This window comes from Daphnia magna, unplaced genomic scaffold (genome assembly GCF_020631705.1).
Source record: "Daphnia magna isolate NIES unplaced genomic scaffold, ASM2063170v1.1 Dm_contigs074, whole genome shotgun sequence".
In the NCBI taxonomy this organism is placed as follows: domain Eukaryota; kingdom Metazoa; phylum Arthropoda; class Branchiopoda; order Diplostraca; family Daphniidae; genus Daphnia; species Daphnia magna.
In genome coordinates this window covers 115,731-127,550 of record NW_025533120.1, presented here as the reverse complement: position 1 = coordinate 127,550, position 11,820 = coordinate 115,731, and the positions used below count along the sequence as shown (strand labels likewise).

The window sequence follows — 11,820 nt, the reverse complement described above, 5'->3', positions numbered from 1 at the left end:
CAGTCGTGCTGAAAGCCAAGGTATATTTGTGTTTTTTTTTTTTTGTTTGTTTTTTGTTTGTTTTTTTGTTTGTTTGTTTTTTTTTGTTTTTTCTTTTGTTTTTGGTGTTTGGTGTTTGGATTGTTTTTTTTTCGTTGTGTCAAACTACGTGTAGATTTGTTAGTACAAATGTGTAAAGTGTGTAAAGTGTCTACTGTGATGTGTAATACCATGTTGAGTATTCACTCACATATATGGATACAGTGTAAATTTCAAACTGAGTGTTTGTTTTTTTTTCCTTACTTTTCATTACATCCATTGATCTCTTTTTTCTCTCTTTTGTTTACAGGTCCATCCGTGTTTCTTTGTTTATTATTCTCATTTTTTTTCCTTTTTTTTTGTTGTGGACACTGTTTATGTTCATTAGTTTTTCTGAATATATATTTTATTTATGTTTTTTTCATGTTTATTGATGTTTATTGATGTATAGACCAGTTTTGGATGCTGCGTTGCAAAATTTAAAAAAATCCAGGGGGGTTTCGATTGCAGGCGGAGATAGGAAAAAAGGTGGTTTTTGATTTATTTACCCTAGTAATACTTTTCCAATTCAGGAAATGTTCTAGAATACTACACTTTAAGACATTCTGCGTTTTCTCCAGTCTTTATAAATAATTAATCATCCCTAGTTTATCCATTTTCCCATATCCACATTTGAATAACCCATGTTTACATATTTTCTTGACACTAGAAACGCAAAAAATACTAAACAGCATCCCTAGCCTTTTACTTGAATTAATTTTCATGGATAAACTAGGGATGATTAATTATTTATAAAGACTGGAGAAGACGCAGAATGCCGTGTAGTACTTGAGGTGGTAAGAGTTGGTCTTCGGAATTAACTACTGGCTTCCTTTGTCCCGGGGAGAGTCTAGCGCTGGACTTAATCCGTGTGCGAACGGCTTTTGCATTTTTCAAAAATTTTAAAGAAATTTTTCCGCAATGTAATTATATATTTAATTCCAATTCTAATCGAATTAAAGAAAATTATCATATTATCATATAGAAACAAATAGAAACTATATGTTTTTAAAGAACCTAACCTATTTTTTAGACTATTTGAACTAATGATTTGACTTATACTGATTGTTTGAATAATATCTTTTTTTGTCTTTATTATATATATGTTTTTCTTTCTATTCCTATTCTTCCTATCTCAAATGTTTTTTCTTTCTTGTTTGTTAAATTACTTAATCTATTTGGAGACTATTCTTATTGTTATTTCTCCCGTTTTTTATTTTAAAACACTACTGAGGCTACAACGATTTTGAAGAGGGAAAGGAAATACAGAGAGGGAAAAGAAAATAGGATAGAAAAGTGATGGGCGAATAACAAAACACAGCAAATTTCAAGAGACTAGAAAGAGAGAAATAGAGGAAAGATTTTTTTTCTCATCGATTGTCTTCAAATACGCAATTGACGTGTTCCATTCTTTTTAGACAAAGCTGTCCGGTTGGGATTGCAATTGGTAATGAGTGGTAGTTATGATTTGATGGAAACTTTTTTCAGGATTTATATTTGGGATTTCTTCTTGTTATTGGACTCCATCCTGATAACGCATAGGCTTTTGTCGATTGCGTTGCGGGCGTCTGGAAACATGAAGTTGTTCTGATATCTCAGTTGACACATCCTCTTTGGGCTCTGATGATGGACGCTCATCTGCCTCAACCTCAGCGCGTGCGGAGTCATCTTCATTAATGGGGTCGTGCTGAATTGATGTTGTTTTGTCGTCAGACTCTTCTGTGTTAGAAGTATTATCTTCTGACGAAGGTCGGTGTACGTTGACGACGTCGTCTTGTTGTTGTGAAACATTTACATCTGGCAAATGATCACTTGTTTGTGCGGTGTCGTTTTCGGGGCTGTCACTTGCCATTATTTCTTCGTGATCTTGCCTTTCCATGGCAATGTCTTGTTCTTGTGTTTGAGTCGCAATTGACTTATGAAATCGGTTTTCAAAATCGGAGGGGTTCTCAATTGGGGGACAAAGTTCTGTTTTCCACAACATTGTCTTGTACAGTGGTTTTAAACGATGTACATGCGTACGTTGACATATATAAGAACTGGTTGGTACTGGTTGAATACTAGCTACTTTTAAACGGGATAAACAATCTGCATTCTGATGGATACGTCCAGGCCTATATTTCAACTCATAATTCGTTGCAGCTAATAATATAGCCCATCTACCTAACCTACCATTATTATCTTTCTGATTTTTATGCCATTGCAAAGGTCGATGGTCACCAAGGATTTCAAAAGGTTTATCTAATAAGTAATGGCGGAAGTATTTAATCGCATCAACTGCAGCTAATGCTTCTTTTTCTATGGTACTGTACTTCATTTCGGCTTTTGTTAATTGTCTACTGGAAAAGGCTATTGGATGTTCTTGACCATCTTGCATTTGCGATAATACCGCTCCAATTCCATACTCACACGCATCAGTAAAAAGGAAAAATTTTTCGTTAAATTTTGGATATGCAAGTATTGGGGGAGTTACTAGAGAATTACGCAATTTCTCAAAGGCAACCTGTTCCTCAGTTCCCCACGCAAATGGTTTCCTACTTAGATCTTCATGCGTTAATCGAAATAACGGTTTAGCTATTAAACCAAAGTCTTTAATAAATTTCCTATAATATCCGGCAAGTCCAAGAAATGATCTGACTTCGTCAACAGAAGTTGGTGTTTTATAATTAACTATCTTATCAATTTTACTCGCATCGGGTTTAATACCGTCCGTTGAGATTACATGACCTAAATAATTTACTTAACGCTTAACGAATCGACATTTATTAAGTTTTAACTTTAAATTTGCTGCTTTTAAAAGGTTAAAAATCCCTCGAATTTCGTTTAAATGACTCCCAAGCGTATCTGAAAAGATAATGACGTCATCTAGACTAACGCTTTACTTCCTAAGACGTCTTTTAGTACATAATTCATTAGCCTTTGGAACGTAGCAGGTGCATTGCACAAACCAAACGCCATTCTCTCGAATTCATAAAAATTATTTTCTACAACGAAAGCTGTTTTCTCGATATCTGGATCATGAACTTGAATCTGTTAATAACCGGAAGCTAAATCAAGGGTTGTAAAGAATTTCTTTCCATATAATTTGTCTAAAGTTTCATCGATGCGTGGCATGGGAAAAGAGTCTTTCTTTGTAATGCTGTTTAATTTCCTATAATCAACGAAAAATGTTACTTCTCCATTCTTTTTCTCTACAAGCACCACGGGTGAAGCCCATGGTGATTGCGAGTATCTGATGAACTTTGCATCTAGCATCTCCTGCACTTTATCTTCCAATAATTTCCTTTGATTATTAGTAACTCTATATGGGCGTTGTCGAATGGGGCCTCTTCCTTCTGTATCAATTGTATGTTTAATGAGAATGGTATTCCCTAGTTCTGAATCTTTTGAAGCAAACAAGTTGTGAAAGTCATTTAATAATTGAGAGAGCGGTGCTTGAAATTCTGGGTCGACTTCCGAAATTACAATGGGCTCTCGTGATTCTATGGGCTTAACTTCTGATGTATTTAACGCTACCTTCCCGATGACCTGGTGAACGATTTCAATTATGCCTAACTTGGTGTTCCGCGGAATTGTGACTTGCTGTAACGAATGATTCTCGACTATAATGTTATACGCTACATCTCCCGATACTTTTCCTATAAATTCTCCAATATAAATTCCATCTGGCAAATTCTCACTTGGAGTGAAGATAAATGCCAAATTCGGAGGTGAATACGGAAATGAACCCTTTAATTGGCCTACAGCTACTAGCGACGTCTGACGAGGTAACGTTGTCTTTTTGACTGCCATAACTGCCATTTCTTGTACCCTGAAAATAGAAGAGGTCTTGCCCATCTCTAGCTAGATAAATGCTCTTTGATTCTCCATCAAGCTGAAAACCATGCATCTGGATTGCGTCCCATCCAAGGATACAATCTTCAGAAACACCGTTTGTAACTATAAATTCTTGCTATAAAATTGTCTCCCCGTATCCAACGGGCAGAGTCACTTTTCCCAGCGTATGTAACTTATTTTCTCCTACATCATATAAATCGAAGTCAAGCTGGCTGCAGATCGCCTGACCTCTAGGGGGTAACTTCTTAAAAAAACGTTCGTGTATAATGCTTTTTGACGCGCCTGTATCAAATAATGCTTGGAACGGGACCTGGAAAATCTTTAATGGAATTCTTGGAGTCGATTTATTCGTAATTATTGTTAATTCGCGACATGTCGGGATTTTAGAGGAGGCTCTTCATCAACTGCCCTGAAGCTACAGTTGATTCCTACTGGTTTTCCTGATGTTGAGGGGGACCGGGAATGTTAGGTCTATTATTGTTTCTGAACTTAGGACAATTGTTAGAACTATGCCCGATGTCACGGCAAGAATAACAAATAGGCGGCTGAGCTTGTTCTAGTGCATGGCGTTGATAACGGCGACAATCTGCCTGAATATGACCTTGGTAGCCGCAAAAGTTACAAATAACCGACAACTGTAAAGGTCGATTATTGAAATCATTTGGAGGTCTGGTGGTTTGCGGACTACTGTTTGTAGAACTATTTTGGGAGTTTACAAGTTGTCTATTACCATTATTGTTATCAAAGCGTTGCTGCGGAGCTCTCACGTTACCATCTTCCTGACTAGCTACAGGCGGTTGAAACGAGACCTGTTTCCTATACTGTGTGTTTGAAGGATACGAGACGTCTTTTCTATTGATATGGAGTTTCTTTACGCTCTGCACGAGTTCACTAAGAACGTCCCTAATCTGCTAACTTTCAGTTTTCTTTTCAACAACAGGCTTGTCTTCATGGCGAACGTTAGCAACTGCCTTCATCATCATTTCTTTCTGATCTACTATCATTTGCTTAAGCTCTGTCAATTTTGCGCTATTGGTGCCATGTGTGCCATCAATAGACCGAATAAACTCCTGCCTTTCACGATCAGTTTCTAACGCTTCTAGTCTACTAGCATACGTTCGTGTTAATGTAACCAGCTCGCCAAAATCCTTAAATTTCTTATATCTAACTTTTGCCTGCAATTTGGGATCTAAACCTTCAACAAATTTCTGCATTAAGATAATTGCAAAAGACTTCTCAGAGTGACCTACAGGATATGAATGCCTGAAAATTTCCTGCAGTCGAAGGGCATAATCAACAATTTTCTCGCCTGGCTTACGCTTAGCTTTATTAAATTTCTTAAGATATAAGTCAACCTTTTAATCGCCGTGAAAATGATCGAGCGAAGCTTCTTTGACCGAATCATTATCATGCGGAAAATCTTTCAAAATGGCCTGAATTACGGAAAAAGCTCTCTCTGTTAGTTTAGCACGAAGCATTTGGACAATTTTCTCTCCTGACCATCCTGATGTGTCTATTATAGCTTCGAAGGATTCTAGCCAAGAGTCGAAACGCGTAAGTGGACTGGAAACGAGGGAAGCTGCAAACGGGAAACGGGGTATGCTGGTTGGTCTGGAAATCATCAAGATCTCTAGCTGTGGCTGCTCTACTAGGGGAAGGACATTGAGCCATGTTGTTAGGATTTGTTTCTTGCGCTCTAAAGCTGTCCTGTCTTGAATTGTGAGATTGTGTTGAAATGCTGCTCGTAGACGACCAAGAATCGCTGAAACGTCTGCGACGCTCCGGGATGGTGTACTCAGTATGCGTGGACATCGGGTCGGAGGTCGTCTAAGGAAAGGATGAATAGAGCAGCGGTCGGCGAATCGCACCTGTCGTGGACGTCGAATGGTTCTCTTAACTGGACGGTGGGCTGGTTGTGGGACCCCAGGTTGTTGAGGTACGTCCTCCACCGTATGGGATGGTAGGAATCGTCCCAGTCGTGTCTTGCTTTTGGAAAGCGTTTGTTGGATCTCCTCTGCAAGCTGTACGTTGTTCGGGTTGATTGCTGCCGGAAAATTGTCCAATTTCCTCAGCAACGAGTTGATCTCTGGAGCTAGTGGCTCCAGTGGAGTCAACAAGCGCAGTTCTCGTAGGTATAGGATTAGTTTGCGGATGTCTATAAGGAACGTCTGTTGCCAGCTGCACCTCCAAGTGGGAGGATAACGCTCTCACTTCGCTCGTCAGATGTAGGAAGCGTACTTCTCGGTGTCTGATGGAAGTTCCAAAATTCTGAAAAGAGGCTAAGATTGTTTCGTTTTCCTGTGGCGTCACTCCCTGCAGCTCCGTGATGCAGTGAATTTGACTCAGCTAAAATGTAAAGAACTGTCTGGCATGTTATATGAAGATCGACGTCAGCACGGACTCTTGGGCTTCCGATTGGGTTGTTTTTTTCACCTGTGTGTGTAGTTTCACCTGTAGGATCGACGTCAGGTGTCTCAGCAGGATCGTAGGTTCCGTCCTCACCGTCGTTGGATTCCGGTCGGGTAAATAGTGGTTCGATAGACGGATGTCTTGAATCAACCAAATTAGCTGTTCTTGGGTCTTCGGATCGGTCGATTGGAAGTCCGCTTCTCTCTCCTTCAGGCTCTTGATCGCAAGGATTAGGTACGGAAGCTTGCTCGTTTTAGGCTGGAATATCTTCTTTTGGTTGTTCTTGATCTTGTTGAATAGATGTCGTAGGCTCAGGTTCAGTTGATTTTCCATTCGAGGAGTTCCTCGTGAAAAACCCTAACACTGTTTTCACTACTGAACTAGACTTAGGTGAAACTTTTGGAAGAGACTTAGCTGGAGAAATATGCGCAGCAATTCTAGCAAAACTAGAGGGTGAACGCTTCCCTGAAACGGTTCCAGAGGCGAAACTACCTCTGGGTTTTTTACTGGAAATTGTATCCAGACCTGCTACGGCCTCGTACGCAACGTTAGATCTAAGCTTACTTAACTGAGAACTATTTCTAGTAGGTTGTGTAACGACAACAAGAGAAGCAGCTTTACTAATTAGTTCAGAAATTGGTTCAGGAGTGGTACACGCTGGACAAATATCAGGTGCAATTTGGGGTTCAACAGGCAACTTATCGAAATCAAGCGATCTAGCTACAGTTGGCTCACTGGACAGGGGAACATTAATTCGAGGTACACTGGGGTGTATAGGAGTTCGTGGAATTCTAGACCCGCTAGTAATAACATCATCATTCATCGTGGTTGAGTTCAAAAAGCGCTGCCACTATTATGTAATACATACCTTTGTAAGGTAAAGTATTACAAAGAATTAAATGTTGTTTGGTATTGGAATTTAGGTGAACTCGGAGCCGAATTACCCACAATGATAGACGTGTATTTCACTTGACTAAGGCCATAAGAATTACACGGAAAAGTACATACAATATGACAAGGAAGGGAATAACAAGCCAAACCATAATGACAAACAGAATAAGGGCAATTTGGAAGCTTACCGATGTAGCGCGATCGTTACGGGAGTGCACGTTGATAAAACGATACGAAACGGCTTGTGGTAGCGAGAGCGGGACGTGGGGGAGACAGACAGTTCAAAAGGGAGAAAAGCACGAGACAAAGTCTAAGAGTAAGGAAAGAGTCAAGTGCACGAATAAACTCACAGAATTAACACTCAACAATTCGACTACTAAACGTTTCAGAACTGTGAGAAGACTCTAGCAAATTCAAGAATTGCACTGATAGAGTTTCCACGTCTAAACGTTGTGGAAGTTACCCAACGACTCTGTTTGTCGGAAATATGGGTTCATCACGAAACCTCGCATTTCGGGAGTGGTCACAGACGCTGATGGCCTGTTGCAACTCGGCACGGGCAACCAATCAAAAGATGTTTTGTTAACCCGTACGCCACGGATAGCTTCTGGTTTGCTTACCACTAGCTGGCGTAGGGACCGCAATCAGCTAGCCTAAGCTAGCCAAAATAAAGCTATTTTTTTAATCGATGTAGACTAGATCTTTAAAGCTTTTCCTGTTTAGCTATGTATATAGCTATCACATGATTGTTACATTTTAGCTATTTCTATTGAAGCTTAATGACAACATACATTTTACCTAAATATATAGATAGCTAGCCTATTTTGTATTACCTTATTATTTTTCGTGGAAATCATGGAAAAACAAGTTAGACGTGTATATATATAACAACATTCTGTATTATAGTTTTCAACCAATAAAATCAGTGAAAACACAGTGAAACAGTGAAAAACACAGTGAAAAACACATTGAAAATACAGTGAAAACACAAGCAAACTGGCAGCGTGAACACGTATCTAAACCAACATGACCAAGATAATTAGAAGGCAAAAAACAGGGAGATTATTTAGATAAGATCGTCTTCGGATAAATTGTCGTCGTCAGCCGACTGAGGGTTCTCGTCGGTCATTAATATTACGTCTATATCTTCACTGTTCTCTCCAATAATATCTCCAATAGCGGCAGCTACTTTCTTCTGGTTTTTTTTTTGATGCGATGTGAGCGCCGTTGAGTTTTGCTTTAATGGATGCATTCACCCGCAGGGGTGTCATGGATTTGTCGCCTGTGTGCCATTTGGGCCAACGGGCGATGATGAAATCTTCAATTAAAAACAATGGCTGTAATCAAATTAAACAAAAACTGTAAAAAAGTTCTTACTTTGAATTGCCTTTTTGAGGTCTTCGGGAAACTTTTTTTTTGGTATGCTGTCCGGAATGGAAGGACAACGTCTTCCAGACAAACTGACGCTTGCTTGTTCCTCACGAGCCATAAAAAAGTCAATGATTGCGCCAACAGAAGCATTCAAAGCATCGGTAGAATTACCGCCTCTACCAAAGATGCAAGCATCACGCAGCGAATTATATCCCACCATAACGCTGCCGTCAAGAGTAACCTTTAAAATAAATGAATTAACGAACAAGAAAGAAGATTTCAAAATTCATTAAGCTCTACCATTTTTCCAGAATTGGACGTTTGTTGTCGTGACACTGCAGGGCTACCTTGAGTTATAGAAGATGAAGGCGTATTTTGAATGTTAACTTGCTGAGGCTGACTCTTCAGTTCTTTCAAAATGTCTTCCACTTTCACGAGGTTCTCGTGCATGCCTAAAAGATAAATATATTACATGAGAATTTTAAAAGAGCCTGCTAAGAGCTACTTACGTTCACTTAGATCCATGGGAGCTGAAAAATATGAACGTAGACTTTTTACTTGCTCTTCAAGTTCCATAACCTCATCTTCTTTTTCGGCTAAATTTTTATTGGCTGTAGATAAGTCATCTTCAAGCTTTCTGACTTTCATTTTCAGTTCATTGAGTTCCTGATAAAAAGAAAGAAAACTATTAAGTACAGCTGTAGAAGTTAAGGCAAGTAGATAAATTTTATAAGCCGACCTTTTCGTAACCTTCAGTTTGTTTACTTGACCTTTTTTTGTTGGTACTTCTTTCAGTGAATGGGGTTGTATTTTCGTCGTTCTTGTCTTTTCCAAAAAGATTTTTCCGGCAGGCTGATGGGGTGATACTTTTTTAATAAGGTGTCTCCATTGAAGAAGTGTTCTCTATTGGAGAAGTGTTCTCTATTGGAGAAGTGTTCTCGGTTGGAGAAGTTGGATCTAATGCAAGAATATCTTCAGCACTTATTGGTAGCGGACTGTGATTGATGGTGGTTTTGGCCCTGGTTTCACTGAGTGTCTTCAAGTTATCTAAAATGTGAAACCTGACATCTAGAAATTTGTTAGGCTTAAAAACAAAAAGGAATTTTACCAGAAACAGCTAAGGGAATAGCAGCTCTAAACCCAGAGTCAACACTATGTTTTGATGGATAAATTACATTATGGAGTCCCGATGGACAACCTTCATGAGGCCACCTGAGGATAATAGAACATTTCATAATAACGTAAGCTGATCATAATAAGAATAAGTAATGCAAAAACTCTATGCAGCTAATCATACGATAATTCCTGAAGAAATTGAAGTATAATTGTTACCTCATCACCAGCTGAGTCTTGCAACTAATCCACTTTTTCACTTCATGTATATTTTCTTTCAAATTTCCTTTAAGTGGAGGTTTGAAGATTGCAGTAATTGAGGCAATTCCTGCTGGTTCGCCACTGGAAAATTCAAAAAGAACAAAAACTTTTTCCATTTTCTAATAAAAAGGCTGCAGAGATAAAATCAAAACGTCTTTTGCCGACATAGTCACGTGTGAAATTGGAGGGAAATTGTCAGGCAGTTCATTAAAGCATCATAAAACAAAGGAATCGATTATTTATCGATTATTTGTACCGTAATCGATCGTGTTATTAGAAAAAGTATAAACAACGATCGAATTTGACAAGTGACAAGCTAATCAAAACAGTTATTTATTTACCTGTAATAATACTTTCGTGGCGTTTAAAGCATTCAGCACTATGGATGACATGTGTCTTTCAAAATACAAAAAAAGAAAAATGAACATTACGTTGGCTACAGAGGAGGTGGAAATACTTTACAAAGTATCGACCAAAACTCAAAAAACCAAACAACGAAACGAAAACATTGATGGAACCATTATTATGAACCGAACAGAGCCTGTAATATACTTTTATTTTGTTACTATTTTGAAAACAATAATAGCTCTTTGATTTCACAGGAGATTATATCAGGTACTTTAAATGCTGGAACATCTCAAGTAACAACCTCTTGTTCTACTTTAGAATTCGCAAGCACTTTAACAACTAGAGAAGAGAAGGTCATGCAGGAACAAGAAATTAGTTGCGTGATTGGGCCTGATTCCCCAGGAACGCTTAATAACTCACTCAGCCCTGTGAATGAATGCTTTGTTGCATACCAAGATTTAGACGAGGAGTATGTAGATAGTGATTATGAAGATGTATGGTTTTTTTAAATATAAGTTGGCAAAACCTATATATTATTTTTTTTTATTTTGCTATGTAGTGCGCACTGCATGAAGTACAGCCTCACATTTACTTGCCAATATTGTGCGTAGCCTTTTATTTACGGCACCATTTAACAAAAAGTGCACTGCACGACCACCTTCGCATTTTAAGCATTGGTACGGATTCCATCGTGAAAAAGTTGACTAGCCAACACAATCTGATGTCACAGTATTCAAACTTGAAAAACGAAGTTTCCAAGATATTTGTCTGCCCCTTCAAGAAATGCCCTGCTGTTTTAACATTGCAAAAGAATAAGAATATCCCACAAGAAAATCAACCATGTGGTCATAAATTTAGAGCAAGCAACACACCATGCTATGTTTTGCGAATGCCCATCGAAAAACAAATAAGGTACTTCATCGAACATTATGGAGTATCACATGAAAATTGGGATCAATCAATTTCGTGGCGGTGTGCAATCAGGTGGTTGCTACAGAGAATTGACGGATCAAGGACTCATAGACGACAAGACAATAACAGTCATGTGGAACACGGATGGAGCAAACCCACATAAAAAAAGCAAAAAAGCGTTCTGGCCTTTCATGGCTGTTATTAATGAAGCGAAGTACAAACTCCAACGTGCATTTATTATTTTGCTATCTCTCTATTATGGCCACAAGAAACCACCAATGCACCCTTTTATGAATTGGATAATGAGTGAATGGGCTCGACTCGAGCGCGAAGGAATATTTTTTAAAGATGTGAAGTACAAAGTGCGCGTTGTGATTATATCAACCGATACCGTAGCTCGGCCCCTCGTTAGAAATACGACACAGTTTAACGGTGAGTACGGATGTGACTTTTGTTTACACCCAGGTAAAAAATGAATAATCTAAACAGTAATTTTGCTAGTAAAATTCACACTTCCTAAATTTATTATTATAGGTCAGCGAGTTGGGAAAGGGCGAGGAACAGTTCGTGTTTATCCTGAAATCACTGCGTGCCCCTTCAAAATGCGAAGCATGAAACAGC

The 11,820-nt window shown here is 38.7% G+C and overlaps 2 protein-coding genes across 3 annotated transcripts; one reads left to right on the top strand and one right to left on the bottom strand.

The window, feature by feature from the left end:
• Positions 1-8,075: 8,075 nt before the first annotated feature.
• LOC116922571 lies at positions 8,076-10,143 on the bottom strand. 2 transcript variants are annotated; one of them, XM_032928945.2, is made up of 8 exons: positions 9,898-10,143; positions 9,674-9,777; positions 9,305-9,612; positions 9,075-9,231; positions 8,866-9,017; positions 8,737-8,806; positions 8,572-8,671; positions 8,076-8,512 (listed from the first exon to the last, which is right to left on the bottom strand). In XM_032928945.2, the coding sequence occupies exons 4-8, from the start codon at positions 9,211-9,213 to the stop codon at positions 8,434-8,436; spliced, it is 540 nt and encodes a 179-aa protein (XP_032784836.2). In that variant the 5' UTR covers positions 9,214-9,231; positions 9,305-9,612; positions 9,674-9,777; positions 9,898-10,143; the 3' UTR covers positions 8,076-8,433. The 2 variants fall into 2 exon arrangements, with proteins under 2 accessions (XP_032784836.2, XP_045036821.1); XM_045180886.1 differs by having other exon boundaries at positions 8,572-8,806.
• Positions 10,098-11,362, top strand: LOC116923278. The gene is made up of 3 exons (XM_032929742.2): positions 10,098-10,482; positions 10,542-10,781; positions 10,847-11,362. Exons 1-3 carry the CDS (start codon positions 10,321-10,323, stop codon positions 11,360-11,362), a joined length of 918 nt encoding a protein of 305 aa, XP_032785633.2. The 5' UTR covers positions 10,098-10,320.
• Positions 11,363-11,820: the final 458 nt, after the last annotated feature.